Source organism: Panthera pardus, unplaced genomic scaffold (assembly GCF_024362965.1).
Source record: "Panthera pardus isolate Hobbes unplaced genomic scaffold, ASM2436296v1 HiC_scaffold_11, whole genome shotgun sequence".
NCBI lineage: Eukaryota > Metazoa > Chordata > Mammalia > Carnivora > Felidae > Panthera > Panthera pardus.
The window spans coordinates 79,088,137-79,107,502 of record NW_026526666.1 but is presented as its reverse complement, the minus strand read 5'-3'; the positions used below and the strand labels follow the sequence as shown (position 1 = coordinate 79,107,502).

General features: G+C 36.7%; 1 protein-coding gene across 5 annotated transcripts in view; it reads left to right on the top strand.

Annotated features, from left to right (window-relative positions):
* Positions 1-19,366, top strand: part of LOC109255442 (protein argonaute-3) — a 114,207-nt gene that overhangs the window by 66,857 nt on the left and 27,984 nt on the right. For all 5 annotated transcript variants that reach the window (XM_019430131.2, XM_019430130.2, XM_019430132.2 and 2 more), the window contains 7 exons: positions 3,822-3,956; positions 8,284-8,371; positions 8,502-8,649; positions 9,272-9,391; positions 12,265-12,387; positions 12,964-13,097; positions 15,640-15,824. In XM_019430131.2, coding sequence (XP_019285676.1) covers positions 3,822-3,956; positions 8,284-8,371; positions 8,502-8,649; positions 9,272-9,391; positions 12,265-12,387; positions 12,964-13,097; positions 15,640-15,824 — 933 coding nt within the window. The remainder of the gene's footprint in view (positions 1-3,821; positions 3,957-8,283; positions 8,372-8,501; positions 8,650-9,271; positions 9,392-12,264; positions 12,388-12,963; positions 13,098-15,639; positions 15,825-19,366) is intronic.

The following is a 19,366-nucleotide window of genomic DNA, read 5'->3' as shown; positions in this document are numbered from 1 at the left end:
ATTCTTACTCATGCCTCCTCTGGCATATAGGGAATTTCTCTAGAGTATGTATTTCAACATAGTGGAACTGCTGGATGGAAAAGTAAGCATATCTTCAAACTTACTATACATTACTATTTGCTCTCGTCATTGTATCAGAATCCCTCCAGTCTGCATGAGAGCATTCATTCTTCCATTGGCTTGTTGTCAGTTTGTGTTACAGGTCTTAAAATTCTTTGCCCATCTTGACTGGTGTAAAATGATAGCTCAATATTGTTATATGTATTTCCTTAATTACACATAAAATCATGAAAATTTATGGGTTTCAACATTTAGATTTCTCTTTTATGTAATGCTAGCTCATGTCATTTGCCACATTTATTGTTGTATCTTGATTATAGGAACTCATTACATATTTCAATACTAATTATTTGTGGGGTGCCTGGGTGGTTCAGTCGGTTGAGCATCCGGCTTCGGCTCAGGTCATGATCTCACGGTTTGTGGGTTCGAGCCCCACATCAGGCTCTGTGCTTAATGGCTCAGAGCCTGGAGCCTGCTTCGAATTCTGTGTCTCCCTCTCTCTTTCTGTTCCTCCCCCACTCATGCTCTCTCTCTCTCCTTCAACAAAAATAAACATTAAAAAAAATTTTTTTTTAAATACTGATTGTTATAGGTGTTACACATGTCCTCTACCAATCTATAGCCTCATTTTGCTGCTGTTTTGGGTGGTTTTTGTTGTTTTGCTTTGTTTATAGGTGCATTTCTTACAGTTTTCTTCCATAGTTTTTTTTTTTTCCCCCTTATAGTTTTAATGGTTTATAGTTTACATATTTTAAGAAATTCTTATGGGTGTGTTGGTTGAGCATCTGACTCTTAATTTCAGCTCAGGTCATGATGCTAGGGTCATGGGATTGAGCCTCATGTTGGACTCCGCACTGAGCATGGAGCCCACTTAAGATTCTCTCTCCCTGTGCCACTCTCCCCTGCTTGTGCTCAAGAGAGAGAGAGAGAGAGAGAGAAATTCTTATGATTTCAATAGTTTATAGTTTTTATATCTTGTTAAGAAATTCTTCCTTACCACCAAGATTATAAAGATATTCTAGGGGTGCCTGAGGGGCTCACTGGATAAAGCATCTGACTGTGGGTTTCGGCTCAGATCATGATCTCAGAGTTCATGAGATCGAGCCCCTTGTTGGGCTCCACATTGACAGCACAGAGCCTATTTGGGATTCTTTCTCTCCCTGTTTCTCTGTTCCCCCCACCCAAAATAAAACATTTTTTAAAAAAGATATTCTATATTTTCTTCTAAATGTTTTTTTTTTCATATTTATTCTCTGCATAGTAATTTGTTTTTGTATATTGTGTGAGGTAGGCTTTCAAATCTGTTCTGCTGGTTGTGTGTCTATCCCCATAGTCTCTCGACTTGAATAAGATTATAACAAATCTTGATAAATGATAGGGCAGACCTTAGACTTAAAAATTGTCTTGGCTAAGGTCACCTGGGTGGCTCAGTGTGTTAAGCATCTGACTCTTGATTTCAGCTCAGGTCATGATCCCAGAGTTGTGGGATTCAGTCCCTCATTGGGTTCTGTACTGAGCATGGAGCCTGCTTGAGCCTCTCTCTCCTTCTGCTCCTCACCCCTGCTTGCATACTCTCTCTCTGAAAAAAAAAAATTTTTTTTTAATAAATATTCTTGTTTTATTGCCCTTTTGTGTTAGTTTCAGGATTAGTTTCTTAATTTCCAGAGGTCCAGGTGATAGGTATTTTGATTGAAATTACTCTGAATTTGCAGATTAATATGGGAATAATTTATACAAATAGGGTATATTACTCCATTTATTTAGATCTTCTGTAGTTTCTTTCAATAGTAAAGATACCCTTTACTTCTCTAGACCTTTTTTTGTTTTTACATTTTTATTTTTTATTTTTGAGAGACAGAGAGAGAATGAGACACAGAATCCAAAGCAGGCTCCAGGCTCTGAGCTGTCTGCACAGAGCCTGACGCGGGGCTCAAACTCATGAATGAGATCATGGCCTGAGCTGCAGTCGGACGCTTAACTGACTGAGCCACTCAGGCGCCCCTACTTCTCTAGATCTTATACATATTTTGTTTGGGTTTCATCCCAAGTCCTACTGTTTTTTGTTGTAGTTTTAACATGTATTTTGCTAAATTACATTTTAATTTGGTTGCCAATGTAGAAGAATAATTTCTTTTCATATATTGATCTTAAGTCTAGCAACCTTGCTGAACTCTCATTAATTCCATAATTTATCTGTAGATTTTATTGGGTTTTCTGTGTAGTCATACTGTGAATAATTTTTTCCCTTTCTAGTCTTTTTACCCGTTATTTCTCTAACTTGCAATACTGTGCTAGCTAGAACTTCCTAGTAAATGAAGTTGAATTTACCATAGATGTTTTTTAATATGAATTTTTAAAAATTAGAGAAAGAAAGTGAGCGTGAGCAGGGGAGCAGAGCAGTTGGAGGGAGGTAGGATGGGGGGGAGAGAGAGAGAGAGAAAGAGAGGAAGGAAGGGAGAGAGAGAGAGATAAAGAAAAAAAAAGAGAGAGGTAGATAAATAAATCCTGGGCAGGCTCCATATTCAGTGAGGAGCCTGAGGCAGAGCTCCATCCCAGGACCCTGGGATCATGACCTGAGCCAAAATCAGGAGTCGGATGCTTAACTGACTGAGCCCAAGTGCCCCTGAATTTGCCATAGGTTTTTGGTAGATAATTTTTATCAAATTAAGGAAATTCTTGGGGTGCCTGGGTGGCTCAATTGGTTGAGCGTCCAGCTTTGGCTCAGGTCATGATCTCACAGTTTGTGAGTTCGAGCCCCGTGTCAGGCTCTGTGCTGACAGCTCAGAGCCTGGAGCCTGTTTCGGATTCTGTGTCTCCCTCTCTCTCTGCTCCTCCCCTGCTCGTGCTCTGTCTCTGTCTCTCAAAAATAAATAAACAGTAAAAACATTTTTTTAAATAAAACATTAAAAAAGAAAAGAAATGAGTGATGGTGATGTACTAACTATTGGTGAAGCTCTTCTAGTTCTGAAGCCCAAGATTAAGAAGTCATGCTGGTTGACTGTTAGTAAACTACCAACTGTAGCTAGATCACATCGGGCAAATGCTCTTTACTTATTACTTCCTGTAATTTGGATTAGTACCAGTATCATTTAATAACACTGTCTTCTCAAATCTGTGTAAGACAGGAAAAGCTTTCACTAGAATAAACAGGCCAGGGTGGCACAGAAAGCTTTGTTTAGGAGCGTATGTGTGGCTCAGTCGGTTAAGCGTACGACTTCAGCTCAAGTCATGATCTCGTGGTTCTTGGGTCCAAGTCCTGCATCAGGCTCTGTGCTGATAGCTCAGCCTGGAGCCTGCTTCAGATTCTGTGTCTCCCTTGCTCTCAGCCCCTCTCCCACTCATGCTCTGTCTCTCACTCTCTCAAAAATAAACATTAAAAAAAATAACCTGATAAAAGTTAAAAAAAAAAAAAGAATACCTAACCTTTTCCTCTGCTAAGGAGCTCTGGCATGTGTCCCCTTACAGACCTTGTCTCATACCCAGAATATTTCTATACATGTAGCAGAGAAAGGTTTTATTCAGTTACCCATGAAGAAAAATAATAAAAACTATAGGACTTGGCTTTTCTGTTCTTATGCCTGTCTCCTAGTCAGACAGCCATCAAATTGAAACTGCTTGATTCAGAAATGCTTTTTTATATACATAAGTATGCATAAAGGATAATTATAACTTTATAATTAGTTAATTATCACGGAAACTGAGAACAAATTTCTGAATTTTTTTACAGAAACATTAATTTGTACCATTTGTGTTTTTCTTAGTTTCTGCCACTGCCTTCTACAAAGCACAACCTGTAATTCAATTCATGTGTGAAGTTCTTGACATTCATAATATTGATGAGCAACCAAGACCTCTGACTGATTCTCATCGGGTAAAATTCACCAAAGAGATAAAAGGTGAATTAATTAGTATTTGGAACAACTTAAGTATAAAATGCATGAATATAACAAACTTTTATTGAAAAAATGTTTAAAGTCTGTTCGTGTAACATCATCTGTAAAAATATAGATTATGAAATGTTACATTAAATTCATTACCATTACATCTTAGATAATTGTTTGAATGAAAGAAATGGCGAGTAATGAAATTAATATTGATACCAGCTAATATTTTATTAATACTTTGCATTGCTAGCTAAAAGTGTAAGAGTATCTCATGGGAAAATGCTTCTATAATACTGTTAAAAGTAGGAAACTTATTCCAAAAACATTGTTAGGGCAGAACTGGAGTCATTATTTTTATATATTCTAATATAATGACCTCCTTATTTTTCTGAAATGATAGAATATTTTATTCCTTTGAAACTTTATGGATATGGGGCTAGCTAGCCTGTTTCATGTGTTATTTTAGAATTGGAACTTCCATTATTTCATGTACATTATACAGTTGATCACTGATCTTGCCTATTTTATTTAGAGCTAAAATTTGTACAGTGGTGTTGCATCCTATGTATATTTTACTAACATAAATTCATCTCTATAAGGTCTTCTGGAAAGAAAAAGAAAAAATTTAATAGTGTTCTAAAATTTGTGTGTAATTCATCTTTATCTAAATGTACATTTCTATGTACATTTAAATATACATTTATAGTTTTATATGCAAACCTATTGACAGTGTACTTTATTAGCGATTGAAGGTATTTTTCACGAGTAATTTTGATTGTATAAAATTCTTGCCTTGTTCATAACTTAGAACTTAATCCTCATGTAACATGTGACTCCACTGGGGGGCACCTGGCTCACTTAGTTGAACTTGTAACTCTTGATCTTGAAGTTGTGAGTTCGAGTCCCACGTTGGGTATAGAGAAGATTACGTAAAAAATAAAAAATAAAAAGATGTGACTCCACTGTATTTAGTTTTTTATTATTTAGGCAAGAAGAAAAATTAGATATTCTCTAATTAGAATGAGTAGTATAAATTCCATTTGTAAGTGTTAAATCTTACATAGTCAGAAATAGTTTGTTTTGTTTTGTTTGTATTTTAAGATTTTGACTGTTGTAGATAATTTTCCAGCTTCTGGTTTGAATGAAACATTGAACTGTTTCAGTGTTCACTGAACATCTTTCAGTTCCCTGAATCAGTTAGAATACCTCAGTGCATTCTGCTTGCTCCAGTAATCATTCATTCTTTGCCATTCAGTACCCAGGGGAGAGAGAGAGTGTCAATGTAATAAAACATTAAAAGGAAAGTTCTTCCTGCTTTGAAAATGAGCATCTATTTATCTCAAGTTATCTAAATGCCAAAATAACAAAGTGTTATATATTAGTGTATTGCAACCATATCATTGTCCTTTCATAATCCGTATTAACTGCACTGTTAGCATTGTCAAGAGGTTAGTGCATTACCCACCATTAATGTCTGATCATCAAAATACCATGGTTTCCAGTGGAGTTGCTGCTTAGTTACCACCTCTGATATCATGAAGTCACTTACATTATTTTGCGGTAACTATGCAATCAACTCATATCACCACTCTATCACAGAAAATACAAGATGTACAGAACAAGGATTCAACTGCTGCCCGAAGAGCATGGACTCGATCTTAACTTCAACTGCTCAGGGGCCCAAAGAAATGACTGAAAAAATGACTAGAAAGCATTATAAAGTTGATGTTAGAGTGAAGGTAAAGCCAAGTTTATAGGTTAAATATTTGATTTATTAAAGCCAAATTTTTTTATTATTTATTTATTTATTTATTTATTTATTTGGTTGGATGGAGGGTTTCGGGAGGGACCTGGGCAGAGAATTATCTAGTCCATTTTTTTTTTTAATTTCAACTTTTTGCTAAGCCCTGGGTTCGGTCTAATCCTTAGGCACCTATGACCCTGGATTTGGGGTAGAAAAATCTGAGTTGGATCTACTTGATCAACTGATGATTTTTTTTCTCCATTCAAATTCAAAAAGGCTTTCTTCTTCTTCTTCTTATTTTTTAAGAAGGCTCTTTAACATACATCATGTAACCCACCATGGAAACTCAGCAGAATCAAAGTTCTATGTTCTGTGCTATATATTTGGGCTTAATTTTTTAGCCAGCATAAAGGAATTTGATGGTAACTGTTAAATAGTGATACACACTGTGCTGTAACGAATAGGTTTATTTAGTATATTCATTAGTTCCAGTTGAACTTTTTCCTAAATATTCAATAGTAACTTTAGGGTTGTTCCTTTGTATAATTATTCATGATGGTTTAACAGAAATATTAGAGGAAGTGTACGTAGTAAAAGTACCATATGTTTATAAAAGAACCAATTTATTTTTGGTATAAACTTATTTAGTAGGCTATTAGAATATTACTAATAACTTCTTTAATTCAGGGGGAAGACTTGAAAACAAATGGCTAGGTGGTATGGATAACAGAAAAAATTTTATAATTTTTATATTGTGTTTTCTCCCTAAACAATATTTTTACATCCTGCTTACTTCATATTGTTACTTCATATTGCTTACTTCACATTTCCTTCTTATAAGGCCTTCACTTGATAGTACTTTATTTTCTAGTTTCCTTTATAATATAGAAGCGTGTTTTATACTCTAATTGATCTGAAATTTAGTCTTACAATAGTAATTACTAATAAAAACTATTTATATCACTGATTCAATTAAGAGTACTTCTCAAGAAAAATCCATACCAATCTGGTACAGTTGACGTTATGTGCATTTAACATCTTAATTTGTGCTGATAAATCAGAAGAAAATATTACTGTGAATGAACTTTGTGTTTGGTACTGCAGTTAGTGATTACATAGGAAAATAAATTACACTGTTTCAGGGTTTCTCAACCTTGCCACTATTAATATTTGGGGCTGGATAATTCTTTATTGTGTTCTGGGGTGGGAAGTAGTGCTGTCCCGTCCATTGTAGGATATTTAGCCTCATCCCTGGATCCAAGAATCCCTAAATCTAGCATCCAGTAAATGCCCATAGCACCTCCCAGTCATGACAGTTAAAATTGTCTCCAGACATTACCAAATGTTCTCTGGAGAGCAAAATTGCCTGTGGTTGAGAACCACTGCACAATAGGAATCACAAATATAACAGGGAAAAAATGCAAAAATAATAACCATAAATACTATCAGGAAACTAAAAGTTGTCCTTCATCTGCCCCTTTTTAGATTTTCTGCCTTTGGAGTCTAAGCCATAGTAATGGAGTTGCTTATCTGTAAGCAGCAGCAACTGTATCAATTTGTTACTCTTTTCTATCTAAGTAGCTCCAAGATTGCACTGGCAAATATGGTACCACTACCCACATGTAGCTACTTAAATTAATGAAATTAAGTTTTCACTTTCTTAGTCACACTAGCCACATTTCATGTACTCCATAACACATATTGCTAGTGATTACATATTAGCACAGATGTAGAACATTCTATCATTTCAGAAAGTTCTGTTGGACAGTACTGCTTAAGAAAATTAATCCCAAAGATTTTACCAGTGGTTTAAAAGACCATTGCTTCACTTTGTAAAGCAGGTCTGGGATCTTCATACTCCTATGGTCCATAGATGGATTGCAAGGATCCAGAACATCTATGTGTATATGCAATTTTCTGAGAGTTTACCGCTTTCATCAGATTCTCAAAGGGATCAGTGATTCCCTAAGAAGGCAGGGTCACCTGCTCTAAGAATTGTTTGGTTGCATCTAATTTCTAATAGTAATAAGAGAGTTGTGTCACTATACTATACTTCAACTAAATTGTCACTCTGCCTCTGTTAAAGGGCCTGGAATTTTCTGCTTCCTACTTTAAAAATCTTTGAAGGACTTCCTTCTGAGATTTATTAAATTCTAAACTTCAGTCACTGTTTGATGACTAGACTATTCACATATCACATACTTTGAAAATTGTGGAGTATGTTGAGAATTGTTATAGCTCTTCTTTCATTTCTCATTCCCTCTCCCAGCAATAAATACCTAAATTTATTATAAACAGGTTGTTTTGTTTTTTTTAATTGATGGAGAACTTTGTCCGTTGCTCTATAGGCTTTGCAACTTTTATGATTCTGTTTTTTAGTGTGTAGATCTTGATAGGATAGGGAAAATATTTGGAGATAGATATATCATGATTGTAATCATTACTAGCAATGTTATTTATAAAATGTTAATTTCACATTGCCTGTATCACAAATTTTCTGTCTGTTTAGAATTTGAGTTTTTCTGTAGTGAACAGGCTTTATAAATATTTGACATGTGACAGTTCTATAACCTCAGTTTTTCTTGTTGGGAACAGGTCTGAAGGTTGAAGTGACTCATTGTGGAACAATGAGACGGAAATACCGTGTTTGTAATGTAACAAGAAGGCCTGCCAGTCATCAAACGTAAGAAAAGCTGGTGTTTGTCAGAGCAGAGATGATATGAGGCAGCTTGCTGTAGTTAGTGGATTGGGAGTTTTGCTCACCATAATGAGATGAGAGTTGTTAATGTGTACCTTTTTTTTTTTTTCTCCAGCTTTCCTTTACAGTTAGAAAATGGCCAAACTGTGGAGAGAACAGTAGCACAGTATTTCAGAGAAAAGTATACTCTTCAGCTGAAGTACCCACACCTTCCTTGTCTGCAAGTGGGGCAGGAACAGAAACATACCTACCTGCCACTAGAAGTAATGTGTTTAGGCTGTTTCTTAATATCCTCTTGTTCATCATTCTGTTGGGGTTTTTATGGCATATAACTTACTTCAGACTCTTCGCATTTATTTTGGAGATTGAACTGTTTTAAATTTTATTTTAAAATTTTAGTAATGAAATAATATGGAAAATTTCATCCACAAATCCTTACCGCTCTAAAGTAACCATTGTTAACATTTTGGTACACTTCTTTTCAGCCTTTTTATCGAGTGTACATTTTACCCTGTTATAATCATACTATAAAGCAGTATTGTTTACTATTTCTTAACATATTAAAAAGAAGCAGTTTAGGGGTGCCTGGGTGACTCACTTGGTTAAGTGTCTGACTCTTGATTTCATCTCAGCTCATGATCTCATGGTTCATGAGTTTAAGCCCCATATCAGGCTCTCTGATGTCAGCACAGCTTGGGATCCTCTGTCTCCCTACCTCCCTCTCTCTCTCTCTCTGTCTCTGTCTCTGCCCTTCCCTTGCTCATGCTCTCTCTCTTTCTCAAACATAATAAACACATTTTAAGAAATTTTAATTTCACATGTAATTACCAATGAGAGTTAAAAAAAGATATATGCATCTAGTACAAAACTTTTTTCCGTTTGTAGGTCTGTAATATCGTGGCCGGGCAACGATGTATCAAGAAGCTAACGGACAATCAGACTTCCACTATGATCAAAGCAACAGCAAGATCTGCGCCAGATAGACAAGAGGAGATCAGCAGATTGGTTAGTACTTGACCCTAGAAATGTGAATTAAAAACATGTTAGGATGAGCTACTACTGAAGAGCCATGTCCTTATCAGCTCATACCTTACTTATTACCATTTCATGGACTATCAGAATTAAAAGGGATCATGGAAGTCATTCATTGATGTTCTAGGGGTAAACCTTAATGGGTTCTATGAGAAGGGTTAGATCCTTCTAATTTAACCCCAAGCTCTTTAATTGTAGATCTAGAGCAGATTCTCTCGGAACCAGTGTTTCAGTTTAGTGAACTGGAACTTTACTACCTCCCACCTAGTAAAGGAGAAGGAAGAAAAATCAAGGTATTATGACTAGCAATTGTGAGTCTTAACCATCAGTAGAGTTGCTTAGTACCCAGTATCAGACTGGCAGCTGTATAGGATGAATAAAGAAATACAAGACTGGGGTGCCTGGGTGGCTCAGTTGGTTAACTGTCTGACTTTGGTTCAGGTCATGATCTCATGGTTTGTGAGTTCGAGCCCCACATTGGGCTCCCTGCTGTCAGCACAGAGCCCACTTTGGATCTTCTGTCCCCCCTCTCTCTGCCATTCCTCCACTCATTCTCTCTCTCTCAAAATAAGTAAATTTTAAAAAAAGAAAGAAAGAAAGAAATACAAGACTGCTCCAACTATGTAGGGTCTCTAAGCTATATCGTTGTTGTGAGTGGAAGAGAAGGAAAGTAGCAGTACCACTTTATAAAACTGATGGGATAAGGCAAAATGAAAAATAAAAGGAACCTGGATCTTCTCTTATTCTCTTCTTGAATGCCATTTAAATTATGTAAGTGAAGAGGAAAAAGTCTGGAAATAGGAATATTGCTTTGGGTAATAATGAAGATTGTTATAAAAAAGTTAAAAACTGGCCTTTTCATTTTGTGAGCCAATTATGGGAAATTCCTGTATAGTTTTATAAAGAGCAAATAAAAGCTATTACACGATACTTAATTAGGAAAATACAGATTTGTTCTCATAATGGATTTTTTTTATGATCTATGACAGGGTTTTAAAGCCTTTAAGAGGCTAGAACTTCTCACTGTCTCTGTGAAATCTCAATAACTACTTATAACAAATTTATTTCAGCTTTTCTATCCAAAGAGAGAATATCATACAGTGGTTAAAGTACAAGCTTTGGAATCTAACAGCTCTGGGGTCCATCTTCTGTGCTTACTTACTGTTACCATTATTGTATTATTATAATTATACCATCTATGGGGCGCCTGGGTGGCTCAGTCAGTTAAGCATCTGACTTCAGCTCAGGTCATGATCTCATGGTTCATGAGTTCGAGCCCCACATCAGTCTCTGTGCTGACAGCTCGGAGCCTGGAGCCTGCTTTTTGGACTCTGTGTCTCCCTCTCTTTCTGTCCCTCCCCTGCTTGTGTTCTGTCTGTCTGTCTGTCTCTCTCTCTCAAAAATAAACATTAAAAAAAATTACAATTATACCATCTGAAAGACTAGTGCAGTGATTGAGAATAGGAATTCTAGAATTAGAACATACATGGTTTCAGATTCTAGGTCACTTGCTTAGCTATATGGTTCTAGGCCAGTCACTTACCTGAACTAAGCTTTAGGTTTATCCTTCGTAAAGATTATAAAAGTTACAAAAGACCTACGTTTATAGGTATACGTTTATTGTGGGAATTAATTATACAACTTAACACCAAGCACATCACACAGCAAGTTTTTATTTATAGTAGTTGTTATTCTTTGCAACTTTACTATGAAGGTACACTGAAACACACCAGAAGTGAATGGGATTTAAGCTTGAAGAAGCATTAGTGCCTAATTTAGAAAACAACTCTTCTGTTTATTGTGGGAAGATTTTTTTTTTTTACATATTTAAATTATATAGTTTTTTTTTTAATGGATTGTTACTCAAACACTTGAATACTGCCTTCATTTTGTAACCTTATTTGACCTCTACACTGAGACCAAGTAAATATGTTTTGAAAAAACATAGTTACTATAGTATGCTATAAACATGAATTATATTATGAGGTCCAAGTCTATACTGAATTAAAATAAATTCTTGGCACCTGGGTGGTCAGTCGGTTAAGCATCTGACTTCAGCTCAGGTCATGATCTCAGGGTTCGAGCCCCACATCAGGCTCTCTGTAGTCAGTGCAGAACCCACTTCAGATCCTCTGTCTCTCTCTTTTTCTGTCCCTCCCCCTCATTATCTCTCTCTCTCTCTCTCTCTCTCTCTCTCACACACACAAAATGAACTTAAAAAAAATATTTTTAATAAAATCTTAATCTTCGTATCTACAGATATATTTTGTAAAAATTATTTATCTTATACTGGTTTCCTTATCTGTTTTAAGTGTATCCCATTAAGTATATTTTATAATATGGCAATTTTTGTCAGAAAATATTCAAGTAGTTTTATATAAATTGTAAATCAAATGATTCAGGGAAAAAAAGCCTCAAAATCATCAATAGCTGCTGTCAAACTCTAAGTAAAATTTAATCATATATGCCTGAATCTTCTAATTAGAAGTTTTTATTTTTTAGGTCACGAGGTTCTTCCTCTAATGATCCCTAGACCACCCTCTCCAAAATGTATTAGGTTTAATCACATAAAATTGCCATTTTCATGGATTATAAATAGTTGAAATTTCTTATTATTCTACCTTATACATTTAAATTTCTGTAAATTACCAGGAGGTTCACAGACTTCTACAGTCCATTCATGATCTGTAGTCCCAGGTTAAGATTCTCTATCCTGTATTTAAGGCACCATTACTAGATCTAAAACATTATTGATACAGTGAAGAGAAGAAAATGGAAGGTTCTAATGAATAAAGCAGGGGTTGGGGAAAATTTTGAAAATAACTACTAACTTTTTCTGTTGTTAGGTAAGAAGTGCAAATTATGAAACAGATCCATTTGTTCAGGAGTTTCAATTTAAAGTTCGGGATGAAATGGCCCATGTAACCGGACGTGTACTCCCAGCACCTATGCTGCAGTATGGAGGACGGGTAAAACCTGTTGATGGTTTTTAAATTAAAAACAATTTCTGTTTACAAAGAGAAGGGCATCCTGGGGCGCCTGGGTGGCGCAGTCGGTTAAGCGTCCGACTTCAGCCAGGTCACGATCTCGCGGTCTGTGAGTTCGAGCCCCGCGTCAGGCTCTGGGCTGATGGCTCGGAGCCTGGAGCCTGTTTCCGATTCTGTGTCTCCCTCTCTCTCTGCCCCTCCCCCGTTCATGCTCTGTCTCTCTCTGTCCCAAAAATAAATAAAAAACGTTGAAAAAAAAATTTAAAAAAAAAAACAAAAACAAAGAGAAGGGCATCCTAACTAAGTCTGAGATTAGAAAGTGTTGTTTTACTCCAACAATACTTTTTTCTTTTAGGGTATCTTTGCCAGAGTTTAGATGTTTTGGTTTTGTAGGATAAAAAATAGAAATACTATTGATGTAGAGTAGCCTATTACATGTAGAATGTCAGATATACATCAATTCAGCAATTTGAAATGTTTTTCTTTTCAGCTCATTAAAATAAATTGTATGTTAAGTATTTCTTTTTTGCCTTATTTCTCTTTTTCCTTTTTCTGTAGAATCGGACAGTAGCAACACCAAGCCATGGAGTATGGGACATGCGAGGGAAACAGTTCCATACAGGAGTTGAAATAAAAATGTGGGCTATAGCTTGTTTCGCCACACAGAGGCAGTGCAGAGAAGAAATATTGAAGTAAGGCATATCATTACATTGGTTTGAGAATTTTTTTGTGTTTCAATTTTAAACTACTTTAGCTAATGTTTTAACTGTATTGTCTCAATATGGAGTAATCACTGAGCCTTTGAAAATGTTTCTTGTCAGTACTTTCTGAATTTGTTAGTAAAGTTATTGATTCATGCTTGTAGGCACCTTAACAGTCCAGCTTATGTGGTATGGAAGGAGCATCATTGGCTTTTGATGGCAAATAGGTTATGTTTAATTCCTAGCCTTGCCACTTCCTGGCTATATTATCATGAATAATTTATTTAATTTCTTTATGCTTCAGTTTTCACCTTTTTAGAGATAATAATACCTATCTCTTGGGTGAGGATGAAATAAAATCCTTACTTCTCAATTGAGCTCCTTGAAAAAATGATTTAACTCTTCATTTTCACTTCCTTACTTTCGAAAATTTGACCTCCATCTCCACCACTTTCTTCCCTTTTTCCCAAATTCATTTCCTCAGCATATAAGTGCTCAGTAAGCTTCTGTTTAAATTGAAAACAAACAAAAAAATGGTCCATTTTCAGTGGACAGGCTTCCAGACTTCCATTTTCTCACCTTCCTTGAAAGAAAATGATTATTGTCTAAGTTCAGTCTCCACTAATAGATCTTATAAAGTATACTCATAATGAATAGTTCTTGAAAGATACAGTTTACCAACCAGGTCAGTTCAGAATTTGCTTTGCCTTCATATGAGAAATAAAAATATTTTTTCTATTTAATTATGTTCACTTCTTATTAACTCTAAATTTCTAAACGTATGTCTTAAGGCTCACTTAATATACATTTTTCTCCAGAGTTTTTATCCCCTTGCTTTCAAGTAAAATGTCAGAAGGATAGTTTACTATGATGCTATGATTATCTTGACCTCAAGACCAAAGAAAATGCCTCCAGTTGTTTTTCAGGCTTAGACTTATTCTTTTCATTTTACATTTGTTATTCATGGCTTGATAGAAATCTCATAATCTTTCAGCTAGTAGTTCTTGTTCAGGCTGACTGAAAATATCCAACTTCGTACTTCTTGAATTAAACACTAATAAGGAAAAGGAGAAGGGAATTCCTACAAACTTTGTCTCTAAGGGAATTAGAATGTTTTTGAGCAAAGATGACTCAGATCCTTGGCTTAGGACCTTATTTGTTTTAAAAACAAGTAAAGTGATTGTTAAAGCATGACATCATTACTTGTTTATCCTAAGTTAAATGCAGAATTTTGTTTTAATATGGATTTAGTCTTCTGGGGTTTTTTTAGTGTGGATAAAATGCATTGAAATGCTTCCTGCCTCATTTGTTCTTAAATGTTGGTTTCTTTTCTTTTTTTTTTTTTTTTTTTTAATTTATCTTTTCTGAAGACACAGCCTTCCCTGCTGTTCTAGTTTCAGATACATAATATTGTGGAAGGAAATTTTGGAGTAGGTCATACTTCTGACTCTACATTCATGTAGCCATTAGACATCGGTCAAATACTTAATGTCCCTGAAACTGTTGCCTCATCTGTAAAATAGAAATAATACCTCACCTACCACTTTCTTATGAATGTTGTCATGATCAAATTAGACAATGTGCGATGGGGCACCTGAGTGGCTCAGTTTTGTTAAGCATCCTCTTGGTTTTAGCTCAGGTCATGGTCTCACGGTTTGTGAATTTGAGCCCTGCATTAGACTTTGCTCAAACAGTGCAGAGCCTGCTTGGGATTCTCTGTCTCCCTCTCCCTCTGCCCTTCCCCTGCTCATGTATGTGCTCTCTCTCCCCCTCTCTCTCTGTCTCTCTCAAATATAAATAAATAACACTTAAAAAAAGAAATTGGGTACCTGGGTGGCTTGGTTAGTTAAGCGTCTGACTTCAGCTCAGGTCATGATTTCACGGTGTGTGGGTTCGAACTCCACATCGGGCTCTGTACTGACCTCTCAGAGCCTGGAGCCTGCTTTAGATTATGTGTCTCCCTCTTTGCCCCTCCCCTATTTACACTTTGTGTGTGTGTCTCTCTCTGTCTCTCAAAAATAAATAAGAATGTTAAAAAAAAATAAACACTATTTAAAAAAAAAAAGAAAGTATACAATAGTTTAAATTTATCAAGTTCTTACCATGTCTTGGGCAGTGTGCTAAGCTCATTTATTATCTCACTTTATTCACACCAATTCTGTAATGGAAGTAATCATTTTACAGATGAGAGAAACTAAAAAAATTTGCTTAAGATTTCAGAGCTAGTAATTGACAGAATTAGGATTGAAACCTGTCATGCTAAGTCTAGAAATGAACTCTTAACCAGCATACTGTATTACTAATGCCCTTTATAAACTACAGAATACCACATAATTCTATAGTAATGTTCTTAGTTTGGAAAATAGATTACTGACCCCCCATTGCCTTTATTTCAGTAATCTTGGTGACCTCTTCATATATGGAGCACACAGATCTTTGCTTCATTTTCCATTCACTTCTCAAACTTTCCATTCCACTTTGTAGATGTGAATAATTAGACAAAGGATTTAGTTTTAGTGATTTCTCTTTCTAGGGGTTTCACGGACCAGCTGCGTAAGATTTCTAAAGATGCAGGGATGCCCATCCAGGGCCAGCCTTGCTTCTGCAAATACGCGCAGGGGGCAGACAGCGTGGAGCCCATGTTCCGGCATCTCAAGAACACCTACTCAGGGCTGCAGCTCATTATCGTCATCCTGCCAGGGAAGACGCCAGTGTATGGTAAGGATGTGTTAAGATTGTTTTTTTCTTCAAGTACTTGATATTTTTGGAAAACACAAATCAGTAGAGCAAACTAGCCCAAGAAGAAGGGCACCTGGGTGGCTCAGTTGGTTAAGCGTCCGACTTCAGCTCAGGTCATGATCTCACGGTTCGTGTGGTTGAGCCCTGCGTCAGGCTCTGTGCTGACAGCTTAGAGGGAACCTGCTTTGGATTCTGTGTCTCCCTCTCTCCCTGCCCCACCCCTGTTCGCACTCTCTCTCTCTCCCCCTCTCTTAAAAATAAACATTAAAAAAAAATTTTTTTTTAATAGTCCCAAGAAGAGACCCTGTGAAAAGAATTTTAGTGAAGGAGGCATCACAAAAAAATGGTTAAAAAAAAGAATTATTTCTTTAAAATGGCATTGAGATAACTTGAGTATCAGTATATGATATATTGGTTAAGAGCACAGGCTCTGGAGTCAGACTGTGCTACTTAAAACTCAGGTTCTGGGGGCTCCTGGCTGACTCAGTTGGTTGAGCATCTAACTTCAGCTCAGGTTATGATCTCACTGTTCATGGGTTTGAGCCTTGCATCAGGCTCTCTGCTGACAGCACGGAGCCTGCTTCAAATCCTCTGGCCCCTTCTCTGCCCCTTCACTGCTCAGACTCTCTCTCTAAAAAATAAAAACAAACAAAAACAGGTTCTGCCAGCTATACTACCTGTGTGATATAGCTGAATTACTTAACCACCCACACTAGGCTTTAGTGTCCTCATCTTTGAAATTGGGATACTAAAAATAACTAACCTATAGAGAGTAGTTGTAAGGATTAAATAAATTTACATATATAAACAGGGCCTAGAATAGTACCTATTATATAGTGAATACCCAGTAAATGATAACTATTATTGTAAACAAAAAGTTTAGTCATAATTATAAGTTAAACATAAATCATTGAATCTTGAAAAATACAAAGAAAGTATAATTTTCAAACTACTGAATGGCGTATAGTCGTTTAGGTTTAGAAATGATAGAACAGGTGGAAACAATCTACAAAACTAAAAGGCAGCCTACAGAATGGCAGAAGATATTTGCAAACAACGTATCTGATAGTATCCAAAATCTATAAAGAACTTACCAAACTCAACACCCAAAAAATAAATAACCCAGTTAAGAAATGGGCAGAAGGCGCCTGGGTGGCTCAGTCAGTTAAGTGTGTGACTTGATTTCAACTTGGGTCATGATCTTGCGGTTCGTGCATTCAAGCTCTGCATCAGGCTCTGCGCTGAAGCTGGAGCCTGCTTGGGATTTTCTTTCTCCCTCTGTCTCTGCCCCTGCCCTACTCCCTCTCACTCTCCCTCTCCCCCTTTTCCCCCTTTTCCCCCTTTCCCCCTCTCCCCCTCTCCCCCTCTCCCCCTCTGCCTGTCCCTCTGCCTCTCCCTCTCCCTCTCTCAAAAATAAATAAATTGGGGCGCCTGGGTGGCTCCGTCGGTTGGGCGTCTGACTTCGGCTCAGGTCATGATCTCGCGGTCTGTGAGTTCAAGCCCCGCGTTGGGCTCTGTGCTGACAGCTCAGAGCCTGGAGCCTGCTTCAGATTCTGTGTCTCCCTCTCTCTCTGTCCATTCCCCACTCATATCTGTCTCTCTCTGTCTCTCAAAAAATGAATAAACGTTAAAAAAAATTAAAAAAAATAAAATAAAATAAATAAATAAATAAATAAATAAATATTTTTTTTTAAAGGGCAGAAGACATGAGTAGACATTTTTCCAAAGACATCCAGATGGCAAACAGACACATGAAAAGATCCTCAACATCATTCGTGATCAGGGAAATACAAATCAAAACCATGATGAGATACCACCTCACACCTGTCAGAATGGCTAAAATTAACAACACAAGAAACAACAGGTGTTAGTAAGGATGCAGAGAAAGGAGAACTCACTTGCACTGTTGGTGGAAATGCAAACTGGTGCAGCCACTCTGGAGGATAGTATGGAGGTTCCTCAGGAAACTAAAAATAGAACTACTCTATGATCCAGCAATTGCATTATTAGGTATTTACCCAAAAGATACAAAAATACAGATTTGAAGGTGTACATGCTGCACCTCATTGTTTATATAGCAGCATTATCAACAGCAGCCAAACTATGGAAAGAGCCCAAATATCCATTGACTAATGACTGGGTAAGGAATATACAGTATTTATATACGATGGAATTACTCAGCCATCAAAAAGAATGAAATCTTCCCATTTGTAATGACATGGTTGGAGCTAGAATGTATTATACTATGCAAAATAAGTCAGTCCAAGAAAAACAAATACGATACGATTTTACTGATATGTGGAATTTAAGAAACAAAACACATGAACATGTGGGAAGGGAGAGGAGAGGGAAACAAACCACAACAGACTTTATTTTTTAATGTTTATTTATTTTGAGAGAGATGTTGGAGGGAGGGGAGGGAGGGGGAGAATCCAAAACAGGCCCCATGCTGTCAGCGTGGAGCCCAACAGGGGGCTCAACCCCACAAACCATGAGATTACAACCTATGCCGAAATCAAGAGTTGGATGCTTTAACTGACTGAGCCACCATGCACCCCAACCACAACAGACTCTTAATGATAGAGAATAAACTGGGGGTTGGCGGAGGTGGGTGGAAGATGGGCTAGGGTGGAGTGATGGATACTGAGGAGGGCACTTATGATAAGCACTGGGTGTTATATATAAGCGATGAATCACTAAATTCTACTCCAGAAACCAGTATTGCACTGTATGTTAACAAACTTAAATCTAAATTTAAAAAAAAATTTTAAATGATAAAAGTGCCTTAGGGGCTCATTTGGTTGAGTATCTGACTCTTGATTTTGGCTTAGGTCAGGCTCCCAGGGTCATGGGATTGAGCCCCATGTCAAGCTCCACCCTGAGCATGGAGCCTGCTTAAGATTCCTTTTTCTTTTTCTTTTTCTTTTTTTTTTTTTTTATGTTTATTTATTTATTTTGAGAGAGAGCGAGCATGCAGTCACGTGCACAAAGGTAGGGAGAAGCAGAGGGGGAAAAAGAGAGACAGAGAGAGTATCCCAAGCAGGCTCTATGCTATCAGTGCAGAGCCTGACGTGAGGCTCAGTCTCACCAACCTTGAGATCATGACCTGAGCTGAAATCAAGAGCTGGGTGTTTAATGGACTGAGCCACCAGAGGTGCCCCAGAGCCTGCTTAAAATTCTCTCTCTCCCTCTGCCCTCCTCCCCAACTCACATTCTCTCTCTAACTCTTAAAAAGAAAAGAAGGATAGAACTGTTCACAAAGGAGAAATTGTTAGATTTACTACATAAAAATTCAATTTTCTATATCTCACAAATATATAATGATAATAAGTAAATAAATGGAAACCAATAGAATCTAAAAAGTGTTTGCAGCAAATGGAGACAACAGAGGGCTAGTTTATTATTAAAATATCCATATAGATCTGTTATTGTGATGAAAGAAAAAATCCTTATATTCTTATAGATTAGTGAGCAAGAATATAAACCAAAATTTCTCAAGACAAAACAAAACCAGTTATATG